We start from the raw sequence: 24,473 nt of genomic DNA, 5'->3' as shown, positions 1-24,473 counted from the left end.
AACTGGCTAAGTAATAGTATATTCGAATAACATAGAAATTTAAGTTGAAGAGCCTAAATCCTCTGATCGGAAGCATTCCCGATTTAAAAAAAAAATAATAATAATTCAGGTCAGCCTTACCCGTGGAGCTTCTTATGCATCAGTCTTCAGGGGCGCTTCCTGCTCTCCACTTTGCTGCAACTCTTTAGGATCTGAAGAACCTGGTGCGGCTGTGGACTGAACTGTTTCAGGCTGGGATGTTACCACTGCCGCCTGGGACGTCGCTGAGGTCACTTCATGTGACATATAAGTACCTTGGGATGACGTAGAGACTAGACTGGCTGCGATGAAGCTGAAGTCGTTTGGGATAACGTCAAGGTTGGTTGGGACAATGTAGTCTCAGACTGAGATGGTGCAGCTGTTGGTTGAGATGTATATGGAGACGTTGAAACTGTATATGTTGACTGAGAAGAGGTCTAGGCCGTTTGAGGTTAAGTATATGTTTGAGCAGAAGTGTAAATAGGTTGGGACGAAGTAAGATCTGATTTCGAAGATGTGTAACTTGATTGGGAAGATGTGCAGGTAGGTTGAGAAAAAGCATAAATTGACTCGGTGGGAGGAGGGGGGTACTCGGTGGAGGCGGCGGGTAGTCAGTTGGGGATGGCGGGTAATCTGGAGGGGGATAAGAAGCCTGTGAGTAGTTGGTCTGAGTGTACTTGGCAGCGGCGGGGGTGGTGGTTGAGCCGGAGGCAGCGTGGGTGGTGGTCCACCGGGGATTCCTGCCGGCAGCACAGTCTGCAGTTGCTTTTGGTGCATTTGCTGAAGCTGCGCTAAATGTTGCTCACGGATACTGTCAAACGTGTTGGTAAACGTGGGGGCGGCAGTCGTTGAAGGAGTTGCGGCAGATGCGGTTTCGGTTGCTTCTATTGAAGGCGGCAGTGGAAACGAAGAAGCCGCAGTAGCTATAGGATAGGTAAGAGCCGCAGTCGTGGCCAGATAGGTGGAAGTTGCTGGGTAGGTTGAGGCCGCCGCTGGGTATGTGGTAGCACCGGGATAGGTAGTGGCCGTGGTGGACACCGGATAGGCAGTAGCGGCCGGATAGGTAGAAGCGGTGGGGTAGGTTGTGGCCGCAGTAGTTACCGGGTAGTTGGAAGCCACAGTAGTGGCAGGATAGGTGGAAACCGCTGGGTAAGTAGAGGCAGCTGTAACCGTGGGATAAGTGGTAGCAGCTGGGTAGGTGGAGGCTACTGTAATTGCCGGGTAGGCAGCGGCAGCTGGGTAAGTGGGAGTCGCAGGGTATGCAACCGCCGGGTAAGTTGAGGTCGCACTGGCTGGTGGGTAAGTAGCTGCTGGGTACGTGGAGACGGATGCAGGAGGATAGGTGGGAGCACCAGCGGGAGGCGCCCCATACCTACCCCAGGATGGATACATGACGGACGAAGAGTTTGTTGCCTGGCCCCCAGCGGGAGCACTAGGCCAAAGTAAGATGGGGTCTGCGGTTGTTCTTAGGCCTCTGGAAGGTTCCAGGCACCACTTCTGCTGCTTCACACGCGCGCGGCTCCGTCTAGCTTCCTTGCTCGTTGCGCGGCCACACTGCGATGGAATGCAGCGTGCGGGACGTTTGTGAGGTCACTACATCTAATGGCAAGGTGGGTAGACAGAGGCATAGGCAAAAGTGTGCGCTCAATGCCAAACTAGACGCGGAGCAGGAGTAGCGAGTGCCTGGTGGTATTTTAGAAGGTGGCATTATTAAAGCGAGCATGCTGTTGCTTCCAATCGGTTAGCAACTATTATGTAAACAACACAAATGAGTATATTTGCACAAGTGCCGCGAAAGTGAAAGTGCATCGCGATCCACTTAATGACCCGTGACAGAAGGAAAGACAGATGGTGGCTGCGCGCGTGCACGCTTGCGTGCACGCAAGCTTGAGGCCACCAAAATGCCTGTGGTAGCACTTTGAAAATACGCTTTCTAAATGTCTCGCAGCGCATGCGCTGGCTCAGGCGAGACCTAACCAGCTTCGAACACTTCCAAACCTAAAGATTGTACTTCGGCTCCGAAACCCAAGCCTTCGGAACCGAAAAACAAACCAAAGGATTCTACCACGCCTCCTGAGGCCAAAGAGCACAAAACCCATCCCCGCTCGGAACCGAAAAAAACGGCGCCGAAAGCGGTTATCGAGGAAGAGGAACTTTTTCATCCAGATCCTGTCGATCCTAAACAGAAAAAGATCTACATTCATCCCAAAACAGGACATGTCACAGCTGTGCAATGCAAGAAGAGGAAGTCAGACACAGTACATACCCCTCCAGTGCCTGTCAAGAAGAAGGACTGTGCCACTTCACCTATGCCTCCTTCTTCTCCAGTCCTTCCTTCTAATTTCCTTGCTCTCCCCAAACCTGTTACACCACCTCTACCTGTAACTTCTCCACCACATACACCACCACAAGATGATAATAATGACGACTTAGGGGTAGGGGAGACCCTAATGATCCGTTCACAGATCCTGACGACATACCACAAGACGATTAGGATTTCAACGACCCAGTAGATCCAACAGACCTCCCAAGCACCCAACCCTACCCAACAAAACCATCTCCCCCAGACGACAATATTGGTTTTGGACAACTCATTAACAGGGCTGCTGTTTTCCACGGTGTGCACATGCACTCAGACACAACAGAAGAGGATTTCCTTTTAGATACATTTGAACAGTCCCAAAAAACTGTACAAAAACTACCAATGATTAAAGGGGTAATTAAACATGCCCCTGAAAAATTCAAAGACCCTGTACGAGCCATGATTCTTAATCCTAGAATAGATAAAAAATATAGACCTGCCCCTGATGTCCCGGCGTACATCAAAGGACAGCTGCCTTTAGAGTCACTAGTGGTTTCCACCGCTAGGAAGCATGCCAATTCCCAAACCTCCGGGGATGCACCAACCCCGGATAAAGAATCCAAGTTAAAAGGGTAGCTGCCAGGCAGCCAATCAGTGGCGCATAGCCAACACTCAAGCACTGCTGGCTAGATATGATAAGGCCCACTATGACCAGCTGGAGACCCTATTACAGCATTTGCCTGACCAATACAAAACTCAAGCAAATGACCTAATTCAAGAGGGCAAATTAATAACCAGTGCCTCAATTAAATGCGCCCTTGATGCAGCAGACACTGCCTCCAGGTCTATTAATACTAGTGTTCTGCTCAGACGGCATGCCTGGCTATGCATTTCAGGCTTTAAGCAAGAGGTCCAGACAACCATTCTAAATCAGCCGTTCAATGAAGAACAACTTTTTGGACCGGCTGTGGACACTGCACTCGAGAAAATGAAAAAAGACACAGAGACTGCAAAGTCCATGGGAGCACTGTAATCTCCACACACACGTGGCTCCTTTCGTCGCTCCTTTTATAGAGGAGCGTCCAAAAACATGGGTACAGATTCCTCATCTTCATTTAAAAACACCACCCAAACATTCCCCAACCGAGGATATTTTAGAGGAGGATACAGAGGGAACAACAACAAAGGGAGAGGCCAAGGTAACAATAACACTTGTACTTCCCCTGCTGCTAAACAGTGACTTCCCTCCACTCCCCCAGACCATTCAAATCCAGTCGGGGGAAGATTATCACAGTTCCTGCCTGTCTGGAACTCCATCACAACAGACAAGTGGGTAAGACAAATTATCCAATATGGTTACAGCCTGGAACTTACAGCCACCCCCCCCAAACATACCAACCAAGCAGCGTCCAATGTCCACAGACCATCTTACACTTTTAAAACAAGAAGTTCTCTCACTGCTTCAAAAGCAAGCCATAGAGCCAGTCCCCTTACCACATCAGGGAACAGGGATTTACTCACTGTATTTCCTAATCCCCAAACAAGATGGGACCCTAAGGCCAATACTCGACCTCAGACCCCTCAATCTGTATATACACTCGGATCATTTTCACATGATCACTCTCCAACAAGTGCTTCCACTGCTCCAACAAGGAGACTTCCTTGCCACACTAGATCTCAAGGACGCCTACTTCCACATTCCAATACATCCTGCTGGCAGGAAGTATCTAAGGTTCGTAGTGGACGGACAACACTATCAGTTCAATGTCCTTCCATTCGGGGTCACCACCGCACCCAGAGTATTTACCAAGTGCCTTGCAGTAGTAGCAGCACACTTAAGGAGACAACAAATCCATGTCTTCCCCTATCTGGATGACTGGCTAATAAAAGCCAAGTGATTTAACCAGTGTGTTCAACACACTCATCAAACCGTCCAAACACTGCACAACTTGGGATTCACAATCAACTACACCAAGTCACATCTCCAGCCCTCTCAGGTACACCAATATCTAGGGGCCACAATAAACACTTCCACAGCTCTAGCGTATCCCAGTCCAGCCAGGATAGCCAGTATATTAGCTCTCATTACCAAATTTCAAACCCAACACTCTCTCCCAGCCAGAGTGTTCATGCAACTCATAGGCATGATGGCATCTTGCATATTTATTGTACCTTATGCAAGACTTAAGATGCGTCCCTTACAGGAATGTCTAGCACATCAGTGGAATCAGGCTCAAGGACAACTTACAGATCTGGTGTTGGTAGACAGCCACGCACATCGCTCTCTGCAATGGTGGAACACTACGAACTTATCCAAGGGGCGGCCGTTCCTAGAGCCTGTTCCACAGATAGTTCTAACAACAGACGCATCACTCTCAGGATGGGGAGCCCATCTCCTCAATCACACAACTCAAGGCAAATGGACCACTCAACAGAAAGGGCTCCATATCAATCATCTGGAACTACTAGCAATATTCCTAGCACTCAAATCATTCCAACTCCATGCACAAAACAAAGTTGTCCTGATCCGAACGGACAACATGACAGCCATGTATTTTATACAAAAACAAGGAGGCACACATTCTCTGCAGCTGTCCCAGCTCGCACAGAACATTTGGAGATGGTCCATCCCACAAAACATATACCTGCTTGCAGAACACCTTCCAGGAGTTCACAATCCGATTGCGGATCTGTTGAGTCGACAGACACAACAAATTCACTAATGGGAGCTACATCCGCAAGTTCTTCTACCATTCTTCCAAATGTGGGGCCAACCAGACATAGATCTGTTTGCCACACACGAAAACGCAAAATGCCCAACCTTCGCCGCCAGGTTTCCACACCCGCTATCCAAGGCCAATGCGATATGGATGCACTTGTCAGGCAGATTTGCGTATGCTTTTCCGCCACTCCCTCTGATTCCACTAGTGGTACGCAAGCTCCGCCAACAGTCTCTCAAAATGATCTAGTGGCTCCCACGTGGGCACGCCAACCGTGGTTCTCAACACTGTTGGAACTCTCACTAGTCCCACACCAAAAACTGCGCCTCTTCTCATCACTACTAACGCAGAACCATGGAGAGATAAGGCACCCCAATCCAACTCAACTGAATCTGGCAATCTGGCTCCTGAAGTCCTAGAGTTCGGTTACCTTAACCTTCCACCAGACTGTATGAACATCATTAAAGGAGCCAGGCGCCCTACCACTAGAGCCTGCTATGCGGCAAAATGGAAGAGATTTGCCATTTACTGCACTAACAATAATATTGATCCACTGGATGCGTCCATCCAGAACATCATATGCTACTTACTACATTTGCAAAGATGTAATTTAGCATACTCATCCATACGTCTACATCTAGCAGCACTTGCCACTTACTTACAAAACAGACAACACTTGACACTTTTTAGGGTCCCAGCAATGAAAGCCTTCATGGAGGGCCTTAAAAGAATCATTCCTCCCAGACCACCCTCTCCGGTGTGGAATCTCAACATTGTACTCACTAGGCTCATGGGACCCCCATTTGAACCTCTCCATAAATGTGAACTTCAATTCCTCACTTGGAAAGTAGCTTTCCTTATTGCAATCACCTTTCTCAAAAGAGTTAGTGAGATCCAGGCTTTAACCATACAAGAACCTTTCTTACAAATACATCGTAACAAGGAGGTTCTCAGAACAAATCCAAAATTCCTTCCTAAAGTCATCTCTGCATTCCATTTTAACCAATCAGTGGAGTTGCCTGTATTTTTTCTAAATCCAGACTCCGTAGCAGAGAGAGCTCTTCACACGCTAGACGTCAAAAGAGCTATACTTTATTACATTGACAGGACTAAATCCTTTCGAAAGACAAAACAATTGTTTGTAGCTTTCTCTCCACCTCATAAGGGTAATCACATCTCCAAAGCTGGGATTGCAAGGTGAGTTGTTAAATGTATCCAAATATGCTACCAAAGGGCTAAACGCACATTAACAAATCCCCCTAGAGCGCATTCAACACGCAAACTAGGGGCTTCCATGGCATTCTTAGGGAACATTCCCCTAGAAGACATTTGTAAGGCAGCCACATGGTCTACAACACACACCTTCACTAAACACTATTGTGTTGACGTGCAGGCCAAACAACAAGCTTCTGTAGGTCAAGCTGTTCTTAAAACACTCTTTCAAACTACTGCGACCGATACAGGTGACCACCGCTAGGGGAGACACTGCTGTACAGTCTATGCTAAGTGTGTGATCTGCAGCTCATATGCCTCGAACGGAAAATGCTACTTACCAGTATGCACTTGTTCTTGGCATGTAGAGCTGCAGATGCACACACGCCCACCCGCCTCCCCGGGACCTGTATCTGTTCCAGTACTGTCCTATTTAGATATATACACATGGACATCCTTTTCTTTTCTACTAACTCCATCATTTCCCATCATGGCGAAAAACAATCTGAGGATGGAGTCGATGCCCATGCGCACTATCGTCCAAGGGAGGAGACTCCAAAGACTTCTTCCAAGACAACAACAAGGTGCAAGCATCCGAGCCCAACACCAGATGGCGATCTAATGCTAAGTGTGTGGACCTGCAGCTCTACATGCCAAGAACAGATGCATACTGGTAAGTAGCATTTTCCTTAAGGCTATGTCTTCTTGAGCGCTGCTTCTGTCCTTTTGTCCACAATATCGGAATGAGGAGTCTCCAGACCTACTTACATCTTTCCTGTTGCAAATGTTGCATCCACCTTGACAGTAGCAGGCACAACTAAATCTTCATCTTCAATGAGATAATACTTCTGCATGAATCTAGAAATGGTCAGGTGGTTCAGGTGTGTTCACTCTTGTAAAATCAGGAATATCATCTCTGCAGGCAAAGGGAGAGCCGGCTCAGATTGCTTGTCGCATAGAGGAAACCGATTAGAGATAGTCTGATCTTTGGATTTAACAAATGGAAAATCCAAATTATTCTTCACATGCCCCTGAATTTCTTCCACTTCCTTATCTTTTAACACCTTTTCCTTTAGATGAGGTACTACATGGCTCAGAAGAAGATGAACAGGAAGAAAAAGAGGAATCAATTCACTCTTTGCTTCTGCTTGTTTTCATCTTAGCTTTATCAGCTCCTAAGACCTCCTCTGCAGCCTTTTAGACTATTCTCTCCACCTCAGACTTCCTGTAAGCCTTTTCCGCTTTTGTTGAGCGTACAAACTCCCTTCTAGGAGATCATCTCTCATTAGATCCATGCTCCTCTAATTTATTTCCTACACCAATCTCAACCTAAGTATAGTCTGCTTAACTCATTGGTTTGCTGTTAGGTGGTGCTGTTAAATAAAACATCTTGAAGCAGGGCTTTGCACTACTCACTCTCATGATACCCTGACCTGTTTACCACAGTAGGCCATCACTTTCCAGCAGCCTGCTTGGGTAATGTGGGGAGAGGCAGACGCTGTGACCGCTGCCTTGTGCTCTTCTGGTAAGATAGCAGATGAGGCCATCCAGCTCACCAGAGGTAGCCTATCTGCTTGCTTCAAGGTGATCATTGTCCTACTTCTCAAGGGTGGCTGGAAAGGAGCAATAACATCGGAGAGCCTTGCCAGCTCACTCCTAAGCAGGCTTTTATCTTTATTACATTTTGATCCTTACTGATTTTCCATTTTTCAAGTTTTGCAAAGCCTGCATTGCTCTCAGAATGCAACATTTAGGCCCATGTTATCTTTTTTAAGCTGTATTTTGTTGAAAGCGGGACGGCTAGGAGTACCTCGCATACATCCTCTCCCTCCTGAACCCGTGTGTACTGTTCCTGCGGCCCTTTTCTGTACCGTCTCTGTACTGACATTTGAAACCAGCGTTCTGTACCCATGTTCAACAGGCCACTATACAGCACTCCATTGCTTTGTAGCTACATTGACAGCATATATGTGCCCCCACATCTCATGCATTCAGTTAGAATATACAGCATGAGCCCTGTTAATCGAAGAACCATGGTAAAACTAACTAGTGAATTGTCATTCTGTTGTATAAAAGATGTGGCTAACACAGTAGGTAGTGAGTTTTTGAAGAGGCATTGCATGTGTGCTTGCTTTTGTGGGCGTGGAGAACCCCAAGATTTAGACACCCCAAAATTTACTTTAATCCAAATCGCCCACAATTCGGTGACTCTGAGAGGTATTAAACGTCAATTTCGTGAGGCAGTGTGTCCCCAAGTTAAGGCACCTCCCAGACATCTCAAAAATAAAAAATAGTTAATTAAATAAATTGCCGAAAGTCAATAACTGAGTTCTAGATCAGTTGACTACTCAAGGTTTTATTACAAAATTAAAAAACTAGCATTTGCAATGCAATAGGTCTCGTATTACTGAAAGTTTGAGCTATTGAAGTTTCTACTAATAATGCAACGCCAAGAGCTCAAACTTTCAATAATGCGAGACCTATTGCATTGCAAATGCTTTTTTTTCTATTTATTTACTTTTGAAGCAATTGTGCCACCAGCGCTTTAGCTTAAGATGTTTAAAGCTAAAGCGTGGGTGCCGCGATCGTAACAAAAGTAAAGAAATTTAAAAATAGACATTCAGCTGCATTTTTTCCTATGTATTGACTCTTGAAGCAATCGGGGCACCCGCGCTTTAGCTTAAGATGTTTAAAGCTAAAGCGCGGGTGCCGCGATTGTAGCAAAAGTAAAGAAATAAGGAAAAATAGGTGTGCAGCACATTTTTGTCTATCTATTTACTTATGAAGCAAACGCGGCAGTTGCGCTTTAGCTTAAGATGTTTAAAGCTAAAGCGGGGCGTGCCTCGATTGCAACAAAAGTTTAAAAAAAATATAATAAAAAGGCATGCAGCTGAGTTTGGCGAGCCGCAAATAAGAAAAGAAAGGCGGGGCCGCTATTATTGCAGCTAAGGTGTTCCGCACGGGTTAAAAAACAAAAAAGCGTTGCGGGAGAGCGTGTGCTGCCTGCAACAGCATGCAGAAGAAAGTGATGTAAGAAAATAGTGCTCACAGGCTATAATTAAAACATGTAGAGTAACAATGCATATAACCAGGGCATTCGTCACGGGAGGCCACAACAGGAGAAAAAGACGTACTTAGGAGGGACTACGAAGCCTATTGACATATCAAAAGCCACCATTTACAAAGGACAGTAACAGGAGCCAATTGAAAATATGGGCGAAAAATGGGCGGAGATTAAAGTCCATACCTGAATACAGCATGTCTCGAAGAGACAGCGCAAGCGCTTCCTAGGCGATACCTAATATGGTGTTACAGAGTCAATGCCATAAAGGCTCTCAGTGGATAGGGTAAATGCAGAGAAAGACAAAGTAAGAAATGAGTCTAAGTCTCAAATGAACAGCAAAATCAAGAGAAAGACGGAGAGCATCCATACAGAATCTAGGTCTTCAGGAAAGTCTTTACTGATCGAGGGTTTTCCTACATATTTGTGCATATTAAATTTACAGACCTGCCAAATCAATGTAGTGTGAGCAAAAGTGCCATTTCTTCAGCAAATCAGAGCACAACTTAATTCAATGTCATATTGCCTCGGCCACTAAGCACTATCCCATTACACAAATAATTATTTTGCCCCCTCTATGCTAATGCCATCTGAAGATGGTAGAACAAATTGGATACAGGAACAACAAACAGCGTGTTGAATGAATGAATGGGGCACAGTGAAGCAGCGGAAGGACGTTGAAATGTAGTTACAGTATGGGACTGAGCCAGGGAAGGTTTAGTGAAAACAGCATAATCCGTGACGGTGGAAACAAATCATATCCTGTTTGCCTGCAGAAATAACAAGAAGAGAGATGGGCGGGGGAGGCAAGTGAAGACACATAGAAATCCATTTCTAATTGAGGCCTTGTTCTAATTGAGGCCTTGTTAACAAAGGTCAGGAACATACACTTCTGACTACCATAGAAAATTCCAATAAAACAAAATCTGCCCAATATCAGTGTGCACATGTAAAACTACATTTTACACGTTGTTAATATGCAGGGAAACACAACTACATAAAAATCGTCTACACTTTCCCTACTAACCCCTTGGGACAAAAGAACTTCCACTCACCTGAGCCTAGAAGGCACCATGGTTGAATGAGAACACAGGGCAAGATGTCCAGATTGAAAAAAAGCTCTGGAATGCCTCTGCGCTCAGCCCTGTCTGACAGATATATTCTGCATAAACAAAACCTTACCATGCCCCTTTCTGCTCAATACTGCCTGGCAGACTTCGCCTGCGCAAACAAGAGAAAATAATTTATTCACCGTGGATTTTTGCCAAAACTAATTTAGTTTGATTGAAAGGGGGGTTGATTCACTGAACCAGCTCCTAATAATGTAAGGGCATCCAAATGGAAGCTAAAAAAAGAAAGAAATAATGTCTTTGAACAGGTGGCTTATTTTGTGGCTCCTGCTTCTATTTATAAAGACTGACAGCATCTGCTTTTAATATTTGATGGTGACTTGAAGCAAGGCCGCTCTGTCTCTTCTGAATTCGAAAGACTTGGAATCCTGCAGCAGCAAGTACATTTATCCTCCCTCCGTTTCCCTCTCTTCGGTCATTAACACTAAGCAGCAGTCCTTTTCAAAGCAACCGAGCTGCACAAGTACCTCAAACAAAATAAAGTGTTTGTGACTCTGCCAGGGGAATGTGAGAGTTCTCCTGTAAAAGCTGCCCTGTTGACGATGCTCGTCACCTGCCAAGAGTAAACCCAATGCAGTGCCACTTCAACCCATGCCAGCAGATGTCTTTCCCACACCTCCTCCTGAATGGTCTGAGGAGGAGGGCTCTGAACACAAAACACGAGGGGTAAGCACCGGGACTTGTCGGGAAAATTTGCGTCCACCGAGCCACATTGGTAGTTCTGGCTTAACTGAAAGCGAAGGATGTTGTAGCTCCAAATCAATAAAGTTGCAAAGTCTGAGTATCAATCACACCATCATTTTCTGAATCAGAGACATATCCTCAGATACAGGCACCTGATTGTGTTTTGCGGATTCATGCAGTTATTTCATTGGACCTAGACACCTGATTGAGATTGGAGGATGCAGCTATTTCATTGGACCTAGACACCTGATTGAGATGGGAGGATGCAGCTACTTCATTGGACCTAGACACCTGATTGAGATTGGAGGATGCAGCTACTTCATTGGACCTAGACACCTGATTGAGATTGGAGGATGCAGCTATTTCCTTGGACCTAGACACCTGATTGAGATTGGAGGATGCAGCTACTTCATTGGACCTAGACACCTGATTGAGATTGGAGGATGCCGCTACTTCATTGGACCTAGACACCTGATTGAGATTGGAGGATGCAGCTACTTCATTGGACCTAGACACCGGATTGATTGAGATTGGAGGATGCAGCTACTTCATTGGACCTAGACACCTGATTGAGATTGGAGGATGCAGCTACTTCATTGGACCTAGACACCTGATTGAGATTGGAGGATGCAGCTACTTCATTGGACCTAGACACCTGATTGAGATTGGAGGATGCAGCTATTTCATTGGACCTAGACACCTGATTGCGATTGGAGGATGCAGCTATTTCATTGGACCTAGACACCTGATTGAGATTGGAGGATGCAGCAATTTCATTGGACCTAGACATCAGAAGTCAGCTTAGAATCTGACTTTTCCAAATTACCAACACCCCCCATTGTTACAAGTGTGACAATTAAATTCAGCCCGGAGTGCAGAAATGGGAACAAGATTACTTTGCTCCACCATCTTTTTGCCATGTAAAAACACATAACCTTTACTCACTTTTTTTTGGCAGAGAAAATCTTGACTCGCCTTTCTTTACCTTAAAAGAATGTTTAATCAAAACCAAATTTCCAACCCCCATGTCCACTATTTTGATATTTCTTCTTCTTTCAGATTTGTATTTGTTTATTTTGTTTGTAAACAACTCTATACCTCATTTACAGCATCATGTGACAATGCATTCGAGTTACAATTCGAATTTAACCAGCTTTGAACAAGATTTGACTTAGGATACCTTCCCCTAAGTGATCTAAAAGGTGATCGACCTGTAGTTGAATGTGACAGAGTGCCTGAACTTTCTCCTTTAAGAAAGCTCTTACTACCGTACCCAGCTGACAAAGCAGTTTGAATACCTTCTTTCAAAAGATGATTTGCTCTCTCTACCGGACCATTGGCAGAAGGACTGTAAAGAGCATCTTGGAGATGTTTAATGTAATGCAATTCCAAGAAATTATGCATTTCAGTAGACATATAATGAGTGCAATCTTCTGTCACAATCTCTCTTGGAGAACCCTCTAGATTGAAAACGTTCTTGAGGAAACAAATAACATTTTTAGTAGAAGATGAATTGACAAAAGCAAAATACAGCCATTTTGAGAAATAGTCTACCGAGACTAATAATATCTTTTTATTTGAGGATAAAAGATGAAATGGCCCTGAAAAATCAAGTGACACCTTGTCCCTCGGACAATCTGGGAACGGTACAGAATGTAAAGGGTTTTGGGACGTTTTCCAGTGTTTGTCTGACACAATAGATTGTGACAAACATTAATTACAGCTATAGTTTGGCTCTCCATGGCAGGCCACCAGTAGTATTGTCTTAACTTCTTGCATGTAGCTGAAATAACTAGATGCCTTTCATGAGAAATCTTCATAAAGCTTTCACGTAAATCCTTTGGTGGTATGAGGAACGTGTTTCTAATGCATATCCCATTTTCACATGACAATTCAGAAGACATTTAGAAATATGAGCACAACCCCTTAACTTATTAGGAACAGTTTCTTCAGCGAGGTCAACCTTCTCATCTGAAAACATCCTGTAATACTCGTGATGACGCAGACACCAAGTTCACTGACATTGAACTCTTTCTCTTAGAAATGTCATCAATAACAGCTTCAGCACATTCATGATTTTCCTTATCTGACTCTTACAACATTAAATCTGACACGGGTAAATGTGAAAGACAATCTGTTTGAAAGTTTCTGCCATTCTGTATGCATTTTACATGCATGTCGTACTCCTGTAATTTGGACATGAGTCTGACTAATCATGCTGAAGCGTTTCCCAAACCACTTAAAAGATATACTAAACGTTGATGATTATATAAACATCAAAAGTGATTCCCCAAACAAAGGTTTTACATTTTTGGACAGCCCACATACATGCCAATCCCTGTAGCACTCTAGTGCTGTATTTAGTTCCAGCAACCTGTAAAGTTCTTGACACAAAAACATCTGTAATCTCTTTACCTCTTACCCACTGACCAAGCACTTCCCCTGGATCTTTCAGACTTCCATCACTGTAAGGACTCAACGCAGGATGACTGTCCTAGAGGACCTGCGTGCATCACTGTAAGGACTCCACGCAGGATGACCGTCCTAGAGGACCTGAGTGCATCACTGTAAGGACTCCACGCAGGATGACCGTCCTAGAGGACCTGAGTGCATCACTGTAAGGACTCAACGCAGGATGACCGTCCTAGAGGACCTGAGTGCATCACTGTAAGGACTCCACGCAGGATGACCGTCCTAGAGGACCTGAGTGCATCACTGTAAGGACTCAACGCAGGATGACCGTCCTAGAGGACCTGAGTGCATCACTGCAAGGACTCAACGCAGGATGACCACCCTAGAGGACCTGAGTGCATCACTGCAAGGACTCAACGCAGGATGACCGTCCTAGAGGACCTGAGTGCATCACTGTAAGGACTCCACGCAGGATGACCGTCCTAGAGGACCTGAGTGCATCACTGTAAGGACTCAACGCAGGATGACCGTCCTAGAGGACCTGAGTGCATCACTGTAAGGACTCAACGCAGGATGACCGTCCTAGAGGACCTGAGTGCATCACTTGTCCAAACAATTTAGAATGGTTAGGATGCAGCGAAATATGTGCTGCAAGCTGGCCATGACATCACTGTTTGCAGAATCAACTTTATTGGCACTATATTAGCACCGGTGTAGTGCTTAGACGGTAGATTTGGGTGTGAGCAACGTGATTCTCTGGGGACATCTACTTGTCCTTCATGGACATGCTCTTTGATGACTCTAAGCTGTAGGAGAGAAGGCAGCAATTTAAATTTAGTTGCACCACTGCATGAACCCTGGGATTGTTGTTGCCAGCCCGCCAATACCACCAACAATATCGAAAGTGTATATGCTACTTAAGAGGCTTCGCATACTGGCATGCAAGTGCAGCAGCACCAACACTTTCCGAGGCAGATGTCGCAAGGGTGGTTGAAACTGTTAAAACCAACAAGGTGAGAAATCTTCTACTTCTTAGTCCCCTGCTGCAGCGGCCCCCATTTCTCAGTGATTGCCCTCTCAGACCCATAGCCTGCAAGTAGGGGACAGAATCTGTTATTCCTTCCCTTGCTGGAAACCCATCACGCCAGACGATAGGATGTACAAATTGTTCTGATGGGCCTACCCTGCCTTTGCTTTGATCCACTCCTTATATACCCCCCACACCTGGACAGACTTTTCAGATCATACGTCCATTTTAATGCAGGAAGTCAAACTGCTTCTCCCTTTGGTGCAAATTCTCCCTGCGCTGAGTCCAGGAGACTGGACGGTGTCCTTGGACTTCCATGATGTGTATTTTCATATACCAGTCATGCAGTACCACAGTTATCTGTGGTTCATGGTGGGATTGGAACATTTCCAATTTGTGGCGCTTCTTTTCGACCTCATCTCAACCCTTGGGTTTTCATAAGAGAGATGGCATCGGTCATTGAGCACCGTTCCAACATTGGGGATACATGTACTCCTCTACTCGATGACCGGCTGCTCAAGGCCGGCTCACTGCAGTCACATGCAGGCCACCTCCGGTCAACGGCCAGTCTCCTAGCTTCCAGAAGGCTCTCCATCAGCCAGGCAAAGTCCCTCCTGAGTCCTGTGCAGAGGATTTCCTTCATTGGGGCTATCCTGGACACTGTGGCGTTCAAGGCATTTCCACCCCCACAGCAAGTCTGGGACCATCAGGATATGCTGCTGATGTTATCTTATGAGTAGAAAAACAATTTTCCAGGTCAGTAAATGCAAGTCACAAGAAACCATAGACTCAAAACGTTTGTACATGAGGGAAAGGTGAGATTTAAATGACACTAAGCAGTTGCATCTGTACTTGGAGTGTGGCGCTGTAATAATAGTTATGATGGACACTCTTACTGCAGATTCCTCACCTTTTTGAATTTCCTGTGGCCCAAGACTGAATCCGGACCTTTTTCATAGCGATGCATCCTGTGCGCTGCAATGCGGCGCCATTGAATTTCTCAGAGAGATTGCTCCACCGCTAGTAGTTCCAGCCCACAGCCCGTATAAAGGCACCACCCCTGCATTATAATGTCACAAACGCAGTGCGTGGCAGGACGTAGCCCACCCGTGGGGGGTTGGGTGCAGGGCCTGGCAGCACTCGCCAACCCACGGCGCTCAGACCAATCACAATGCTGCATTGCAGCTTTGTGATTGGCTCAGGGAATCCTGGGTGCTTCCTGTTTCATTCCGGCCAGGAGATATGATGGATGACAGACGCTGCAAGTAGGTACGTTATTTTTCCTCTTTTTTACGCCCTCTTACCCCCGCCTCACCACCCCCGACCTGTGCCGGTCGCCACTGTCAAGGACTGCATTGATACCATCCCTAATGACATCTGAAATGATATCATTGATGTCACTGTGCATGCAGGACACGAGTTATAGTTCCTCTAGGGCACGAGTTTTAGTTATTTCAGATTTTCAGTGGATTTGTTACTTTAAAAACATGATGTTTTAGCTGACATTTTTATCCAACTAAACCGTCCCTTTAACCTTTATTTTTTTCAGTCACTATATATAGATCTATGTGTGTTAAGAGAAATATATATGTTAATAGAAACCGATTTAATACTAAAATAAAATTAACAAATAATGTTCAAGGAAGGCTGGAATTTATGAAAAGATGTTTTGGCCAAAAATCTACTACATAGAAAAAAAAGATGTTTTTGAAAAGTAATTTTTCCTAAAGATTTTTTGGAAAACAATGTTAATACATAGAGCCATGCAATTGTTCTTTGTTGTACTGATAATTCTCTAAAGTATTAGCACCTTTGAAACTATAGTGCTTAGAAGCTATGGCTACACTGTGAAACGTTGGAGGCTGCATGTCCTTAAATGGATCTTAATAGTAATCAGGTAAGGCCAAGTCTAAGCTTGTTTCTAGTGTGAGCAGAATTGTGTGATGGTGTTGTCAGGAAGCTTCCTACCTCTCATACTTTCTTGCTGTTCACAGCTCTCTCCAGAGAACGTCTACGAAGTCCTATGCGTGGCAGACATGTACCTGTTGCCTGGTCTGAAACGACTGTGCGGGAAGACCCTGGCTCAAATGCTGGATGAAGACAGCATTGTCCACATCTGGAAAGTAGCAAAGCTCTTACAGCTGACCAGACTGGAAGACCAGTGCACCGAATACATGGCAAAAATAATCGAGAAGGTACTGAAATGTTGAGGCTCAATTAAATAAGTATTCAAGAGGGATCTTGCCTGTCACCCACAATTTATAGGCACACAGATTTTACACATGTGGACCACTTTACTTGAGATCCCATTGTGCATGCATTAAAAAAAAAAATATATATATATATCTATCAAATGTTGTATCTCCTTTTTGCATTTTTTCAGCCATTACACACTGCTCATTGTTTGCCTATCATGCTACGTTTGCTGCAGCCAAGCTGTTCACGTTGGCCGTCTTTCAAACTGGAGTACCCAAAATTATGAATTTCGTTTTTTTTGTGTGTATTTTTATTTGCAGACTTTGCTACTGTCATATTCACCGCCCCTTCTTCCTACTCCCTTAAAGTCTCTCGTGCAAGCAGCTCTTTTCCCTTCTTAACTTAAGCAAACCCTGTTGAAAACTATTTTAATACATGTAAACTCATTAATATATGTAAACTAATCTGCTTGTCACTACCATTAGTTCCTTGTTCTCCTTAAGTGGCCAATTTTACAATCCGATCCATTTTTCCTAATCAGATCCAGGACAATACTTTTCTGTTCAATTTATTGATAAGTATGGTTATATAAATAGCATTTATATCTATAAAGTTTGCAGCCTAAACAATCTTAAAATGATTAAATCCATTAAGGCAGATAACCCGCTGATGAGCAAAACAATTGAGTTAACACATTTCTTGGTCTATATCCGAGTGTCAGTTTCAAAGAAGGAATCGTGTCACCTCCTGCTAAGAGGGCCTGCTTGGAAATTCTACTTAAGCCCTTATTTCCTACCCTAGCAAAACCCTTATCCCTCCAAGAAGTCGGGCCATCTTGTCCGCGGTGTCATTCCATGACAGTAAAAAATAATGAAGACACTACAAAGAACTTGTGATTTCCTGTATTCAGTTTTGTCCTAGGCCCTCACATTTGGTTTTAGATGACAGCACAAAAGTGAGACAGTCCAGTCAGTTGTTGATGTTAAGTTACCTACTTCTTATAGTAGGCCATACGATTTCATAATATCGATTGTACTCGAACCATCATGGTCAGTAACATTCAGGCTGCGATTCCTGGTTCAGGGTGTGTCTTAGAAGTAGCTGCTATGTATTACACCCGATAGAATCCGGCAACGTGGGGTTCGGAATGCATTGGATGTGATACAATGCACACATTCTGTTTTTTGTGTGTAAATATCTGCATATTTTGGTATTTAATGCACCAATATCTACGTGTTATGCTAAATACTCTCTTGTTTTCTCCTGTTTGACCTGCCGAAATCTAACAAGGGGTTAGGTATTTAACCAACCCTGTAATTTCCATGTGCTTCGATTACCACCCAGTTCAGAATTCCATCCTGGGGGCAAACAGGAATGTGCGCAGCAATTCAGAACCAGTAACCCACTCACAATCAAGGCCTCCGTGTACTAGATAACACCATTGCTGTGCAACGGCACGCTGCAGTGACGTGCTGTAACGCTCGCCTTTAAACTAGATCATTTAGAATATTCTTAGCTGAAAGTCCAACTCACAACGATTGGCCTCAATTGGGAGGTTCCACAAGATTCCTATCCTGTAGCTATGCCGACTCCACAAATTGCTAACATTTTAATGTGTCTGCTTTCACATCAATATCGGTGGCTCACACCATTACGTAGGCAATATTTTCCAAAAGTTAGACAGTCTGTAATTCCAAAAAACACTTTCTCAAAGCTACATTAAACCACCTAAAGTGCAAACCGATGCCTACATGTCTAAATAATGAGGAAAAGTGCAGGTTATATATTTATATAAACATATTTTCAAAATGTATTTAAGAAAAATCACTTAAAAAACCATAGTTAAAGTTCAGTTATTGTTACAAATTAAGACCAAAAAAACACTGAAATTTGCAACGTATGGTTAGGAAAACAGTCCGTAACTCGCACAACAGCCATACAGACCATCACTCGGACACCAAATGTGATGCTCATGACCTCACCCTTAGTGAAACTGATGCAGATACAAATGGTATCATTTATCTTACAGATGAGATTACATATAACATCATCATTTATGGTGGTGTTATTTATTGATATAAATATTGTGAGGGCATAAACATTGTATCTGGTGTGTGCTTTATAACCAAATCTAACAATAACTTTACCCTTCGCTCTGTTTCTCAGTGAATTCTTTGGATTATTTGATCATGTACCGTATCCAAGAGTTTCTTCGGCTCAACCCTCAGCAGGTGGTCAACCTGCTGCCGACCCTGACATCCCACTGGTGGATTTCAGTGGGTTATTGGATTTAGTTCACAACCATGAGTCCACTTTAACTGTTTTAAGTGACTTACAAAGTGTTTATTACAAATACATTATGGTGTTCCATCCACAGCTAACATTAATGTCAGTTCACATTACTTACACACACCCTCCCTACCCCCTCCTATTTTTCTTTATTTTTTTTAGCATTGCTCTTGTGAGCCAGTAGGTGGCATCCTGTGGTTTTGCTTTGGTTCCATACCTAGAAGTGATGGAGCAGAGTTGCATAAAAGTGTCAGCCTGCACATTGACGTCAGGTCTCATCATTGTACTCTTTCCTACACGGGTCCGGAACTCCACTCACAACTTAGTCTTTTCAGCTGGGTTTGAAATTCTACCCAGACTGCCTGCTAGAGAACAGACCCATGCAAGATGTGCCTCTTGCCCCTGGCCTCCGATCATGGCTTGCTAATGTTCCCTAATGTACTCAAAACTGATTTGACGCCAGGAAGCAAATCTGTACATCGCCAAGTACTGCTCCCATTCCAAGTCACAGTCCAGGTCACCAAACCATTTCCCATGACGGCTCCACTTCCCTCTCAAAATCTTCAGATGAGTCAAAACTCCAGCTGCAAGCACAAGAATGTGAAGGGGGACTTGATCCCATTTAACCTCTCACGCTCCAAAGAGAATGCGTGAGAGCGTCAAGATCTGAGCTTCTGTCCTTTGTGGTCACCGGCCACTGAACTGATACCTCAGATGGTCCCTGGGTCAGCGATGCCACCTGTGGCAGATCAAGGCCTTCAAGCATTCCATGTTGAAAATCGTTCGTGTGCTTCTGACGTCCTATGGTGCTCCTTGCGGCCCCAGTGACCTGCAGGGTTCTCCAGTCGGGTTACCACCGGCAGGCGCTGCCGGCCCCAATAGGACCCGTTACTGTGAGCGTACCCACACTGGTACAAGTTTCCACTCCAGCCCGCTGGTCCACGCTTGTCTCTACTGCACCGACGCTATTGCTGGCTGTACTGACGCCCATTGATCACCTCATGTCGACGTCCATATCCGACCCTGAACTAACCCAGCTCACCTGATGTGACATCACAGAATAACTAAAGTGCAACTGGTTATCATGCTTTCTGATGCTATCCCGGTGTTGCTACCACTCACTGCTATCAGCAGAGGCTTCACTCACTTTTTGACTCTGATCTGATACCAGAACTGGGGACATCCAAGATACTGATGAAGATGGCCAGTATGTTTGACCCCTCCCCTGAAATATGGACTGATCCGCGACAGGGGTCACTAACAGAGAAGGGTGCCTCATTTGCATTGGTGGTTCAGAGGGCCGCTGAGGTGGTAGAATTTCAGTTGCCCTCCATTGAGACTAAAGCAAATATCCCAACGTAGATTCTCCAACCTGGACCAGCAACATCTGAGCCTTTGCTCACATTCAGTGATACCCTCACGGATGCCTTGATGGCTATGTGGTCAATACCATGTCCTTGTCTGCCTGTTAGTCAGCAAGTAGCCAGATGGCACAGACCTGCACCTGGTGGTCCAGATTTCCTCAACAAGGGCACAATTCACAAAGGTCAACTTAGACCTGAAGTCTAGCTTTAGACCTGAAGTCTGAATTCAGTATTCACAAAGGGACGTATGAGCAGTATTTGTACGCTTTCGGAGATTCCACCTTGAATGCTTGTGCTTTGCTGGATGGGATTTTTGGCGATGTGCTGGCATTGCTCTTGGACTTAAATTTTAATTGGTCTAGACTCTTCAAAGAGAAGGCGGTCTCTGCACTGGAACTGTTTAAAGAGAGTAGAGCATGTTACTCCAACAGTTGTGCAAATGTAGGGGCAATTCCAGGGGATTGGAGTATAGACCGCAGCAACTTTCCCAACCAGCGATGCATTAGACATAGTCCTTTTAGGGCTACAGACATTGTATGAGCATACATCGCACAGGACAGCAGGGGTATCAGTCCTCCCATCTCCTCATCCCCTTCTACAATGTCCACTAAGCTGCTTTAGTGTGTCCTCAACATCTCACAACTAACTGATGGGAGACGGGATTCATTATTTCCTCACAGGTCGGCAATCCGTCATATTTGACGGGCTACGTCCTGCTTTTCATTTCATCCACACCACACCAGAATTAATTTCAGAGAACATCTGCCCATCCCGATGCTTGATGTGCATCTCTTGCTCTCCAAGGGTGCCATCAAACAGGTACTGCAATTAGAGAGAGGTGATGGTTGGTTAATTACGTCAGAAAAAGTACAGGGGCCGCAGGCCTCTCCGGGACCATCGTCTCCTGAATGCCTGACCGATAACAGTTTAGCTTGTTCTCCCTTCTCCACCCAGAGATGACATTGGTGGCCGGTTAATCACTACTGCGTTGGGGAAGGGGGGAAAGTGGGGGTCCTAATGGAGATTTGAGGCTGTTTTCTTTTGCCCTGAAGGCTTTCCTGCCGTGTATCAAGGAGAGGCTGGTGCAGGTTCTCCTGGACAACACTACTGCCATGTGGTACGGCAACAAGCAGTGCAGGGTGGGATCACAGGTCAAGAGTCTTTATGCCTCTGAAAGTGGCTGGAGCAGCAGCACATCTTTCTAGTTAGCGATCACCTGCTGGGGTACCTGAATGCCAGAGTGGATGAATTGAACACGTCACCTGGCAGATCACAAGTACAGTCTGCATCCCGCAATGGCACAGGACATATTCGATCAGTAGGGGGACCCCAGGCTAGATCTGTTCACCACTTCGATAATGCACAGTGCTAACGGTTTTGCCTGGCAAATGAAATGAGAGCCTCCTGTACCCCTTCTTGCTGCTACCTCTCTCATTCGGAGTTCTGAAGAAGATCAAGAATGACCAAGGCCCAAGTCATCCTAATTGACCTGGATTGGGCCAGGAGAGTGTGGTTCCAATGCCTCTTGAACATGAGCTTCCGTCCTCCGATCAGGCTACTTCTCAGGGAAGACCTGTCTCAACAACAGGGCAGGATCCTTCATCTGAACCATTGCAGCTTACAACTCCATGGGCGGAGATTGAGGGTTGGCAATTGGCAGCATTTGAGTTTTAGTCTGAGGTGGTGGATGTCCACTTCACTGATAGATGCCCTTCTACAAAGTTTGTCTATGGAGGGTGGTAGGACAAGTTTGTAATAGGTACCCCAAACACTGACCCCTTACAGCCTAAGTTTTTAAGCAGTCTGTTTTTTGTCCTCTCTTTAGGTTATCAAGGCCTTACTTTGGGCACAATAAAACGTTATTTGTCGGTCCTGTTGACCTTATGGCATTTATCTGAACAGTCATCCTTGTTCAAATCGCAATGCAGTTCAATAAAGGTTCGACTTCTTTTCCTCCCAAACCTTTAATGATGCCGCATTAGGACCTTAACTTTTGTGTTCAACCTTCAAGCCTATGCAGAGTCGGTTGCTGCATCTCTTAAGCATCAAAACTGCCTTCCTCATTTCGATTGTCAGCTCATTATGTGAGTGAACTCGAGGCTCTTCGGTACGATTGTCCTATGCTATCTTCTTTCTGGACAAATCTATGCTTAGGACTCGGGCTTAGGACTCGGGCGTCCTTTTTCCAAAGATTATGACTCTGTTTCACGTTGCGTAGTCTATCTCTCTACCAGCTGTCTTTTCTCTTCTTTGCTCCTCAAAGGAGGAGGAAGAGGAGGAGATGCTCCATCAGTTGGACCACAATAGGACTTTGATTCTTTTGTATCAATCATACCAAGGATCCTAAGGTGGAAAATCAACTATTTATGGGATTTTCTGGAGCAAAGAAAGGGAAAGCTGTACAGAAGAGTACTCTGTCACGCTGGATAGTCCTTTGCATCAAGATTTGCAACTCACCCGCCAAAAATCAAACCTCTGAAGGTCTGAGAACCCATTCCACCAGATCCAAGGCCACTATGATGATGTTGGTGGGAGGGGTGCTTGTTCTTGATATATGCCAGATGGCAACATGTGCGTTGATACATAGATTCCCTAAGCATTACTGTCTTTACAGCCAGGTCCAGTGGGAAAAAAACGTCACCAGCTCTGGTATGCAGGACTTTTTGATTTCAGCCCACTCCACAGATCCTCCACTGATGGGAAGTACTGCTTTGTTATCTGTTCAGAAGGTGCGGAATTGTAATTATAGGTATCCATCAGAAGTAAAGTTACGTACCTTCAGTAGCACTCTTTCTGATGGATATTCTAGCTAAACGTAAGTTCCTAACTGCCCTTGCACTTCCATGTTCTGCCGGGTGTTTTTTTACAATCTGACATGGTCTCAAGCTTGAGATTAGCATGCTTTGGCCAACAATTGTTTTATTCTCCACATCTGAGGGCATGGAAAGTAAAGAGACAAGAAACTCCAGTTAACGTGCAGGGGTGATGTTGATATGCAGCTCAGCTCCCTCGTATCGAACCACAGCGGAGCTGCACAATATCTACTTGCACGTAAGAGCACTGATTTAAAAAAATAAAATCTCCTGTTCCAGTCTGGCGCCTGGCTGATAGTCAGAAGGTGAGGTATCTATCATTTAATAGTGTTTCCACCAGAAGGAGTGTTGCCAAAGGTTAAGTAACTTTTTCACGTGAAGGAATGGGACATAGTGTTGCAAAGGAGGTACTCCTTGGGGGGAGGGAGGGGGAGAGAGAGAGAGAATGAGAATGAATATGGGCTGTAAAGAGGAGAAATAGGTTTGAGGATGAAGAAGAGCAGTGGTGGGAAGCAAGAACAGCAGATAACGGGTTGTGCTGGAGCTTATCTGGCATTGTGGTTGCTGGGAGTCTTGAGTCTTCTTCGAGAGGAGGGTCGTTGCATCCACGCATGTACCTCAACAGTCAACCTTGTTCAAATCGCGATGCAGTTCATTAAAGGTTCGACTTGCATTTCCTCCCAAACCATTAGTGATGTCGCACTAGGACCTTAACTTGATGTTTACATTTCTTTTGTGTTCACATTTCAAGCCTATGCAGAGTTGGTTGCAAAGGAGGTACTCCTTGGGAGAGAGAGAGTGCATACGGTCTGTAAAGAACATAAATAGTTTTGAGGATGAAGAAGAGCAGTGGTGGGAAGCAAGAACAGCAGATAAAGGGTTGTGCTGGAGCTTATCCAGCATTTTAGTTGCTGGGAGTCTTGAGTCTTCTTCGAGAGGACTTTTGATACTTAGAAAGAGAAGACTTTGTGTTTGGGCTTCTGTTTCCTGCATTTCCTGGTTTCAAGACGTTTCATGCTTCTGCTGTATGTCATGCATAGTCCCGCAGAAGTCTTGATCTTGTGACGCCTGTAGCGTGGGGTGCCATTTTGTACAGCCTTGTAGTTGTGCAGTATGTATCGGGTATTGAAGGTGATTTCAGTGGAAACCAATGGCAGTCTCTGAGCATTGGGGTTTTCCTGTCAAATGTCCCCCAAAATCTGATGTGGTATGCTGATGTATTATGGACGCTATCTAGGATCCTTG

General features: G+C 45.0%; 1 protein-coding gene across 1 annotated transcript in view; it reads left to right on the top strand.

Moving 5' to 3' along the window:
• ABTB1 (ankyrin repeat and BTB domain containing 1) overlaps positions 1 to 24,473 on the top strand; it is a 190,151-nt gene that overhangs the window by 119,975 nt on the left and 45,703 nt on the right. Inside the window, exon 11 of the mRNA XM_085624404.1 lies at positions 16,561 to 16,761. Coding sequence (XP_085480530.1) covers positions 16,561 to 16,761 — 201 coding nt within the window. The remainder of the gene's footprint in view (positions 1 to 16,560; positions 16,762 to 24,473) is intronic.

Source organism: Triturus cristatus, chromosome 9 (assembly GCF_964204655.1).
Source record: "Triturus cristatus chromosome 9, aTriCri1.1, whole genome shotgun sequence".
Classification (NCBI taxonomy): Eukaryota; Metazoa; Chordata; class Amphibia; order Caudata; family Salamandridae; genus Triturus; species Triturus cristatus.
Note: the sequence above shows the minus strand (reverse complement) of the source record. Positions and strands in the feature narration are given on the sequence as shown.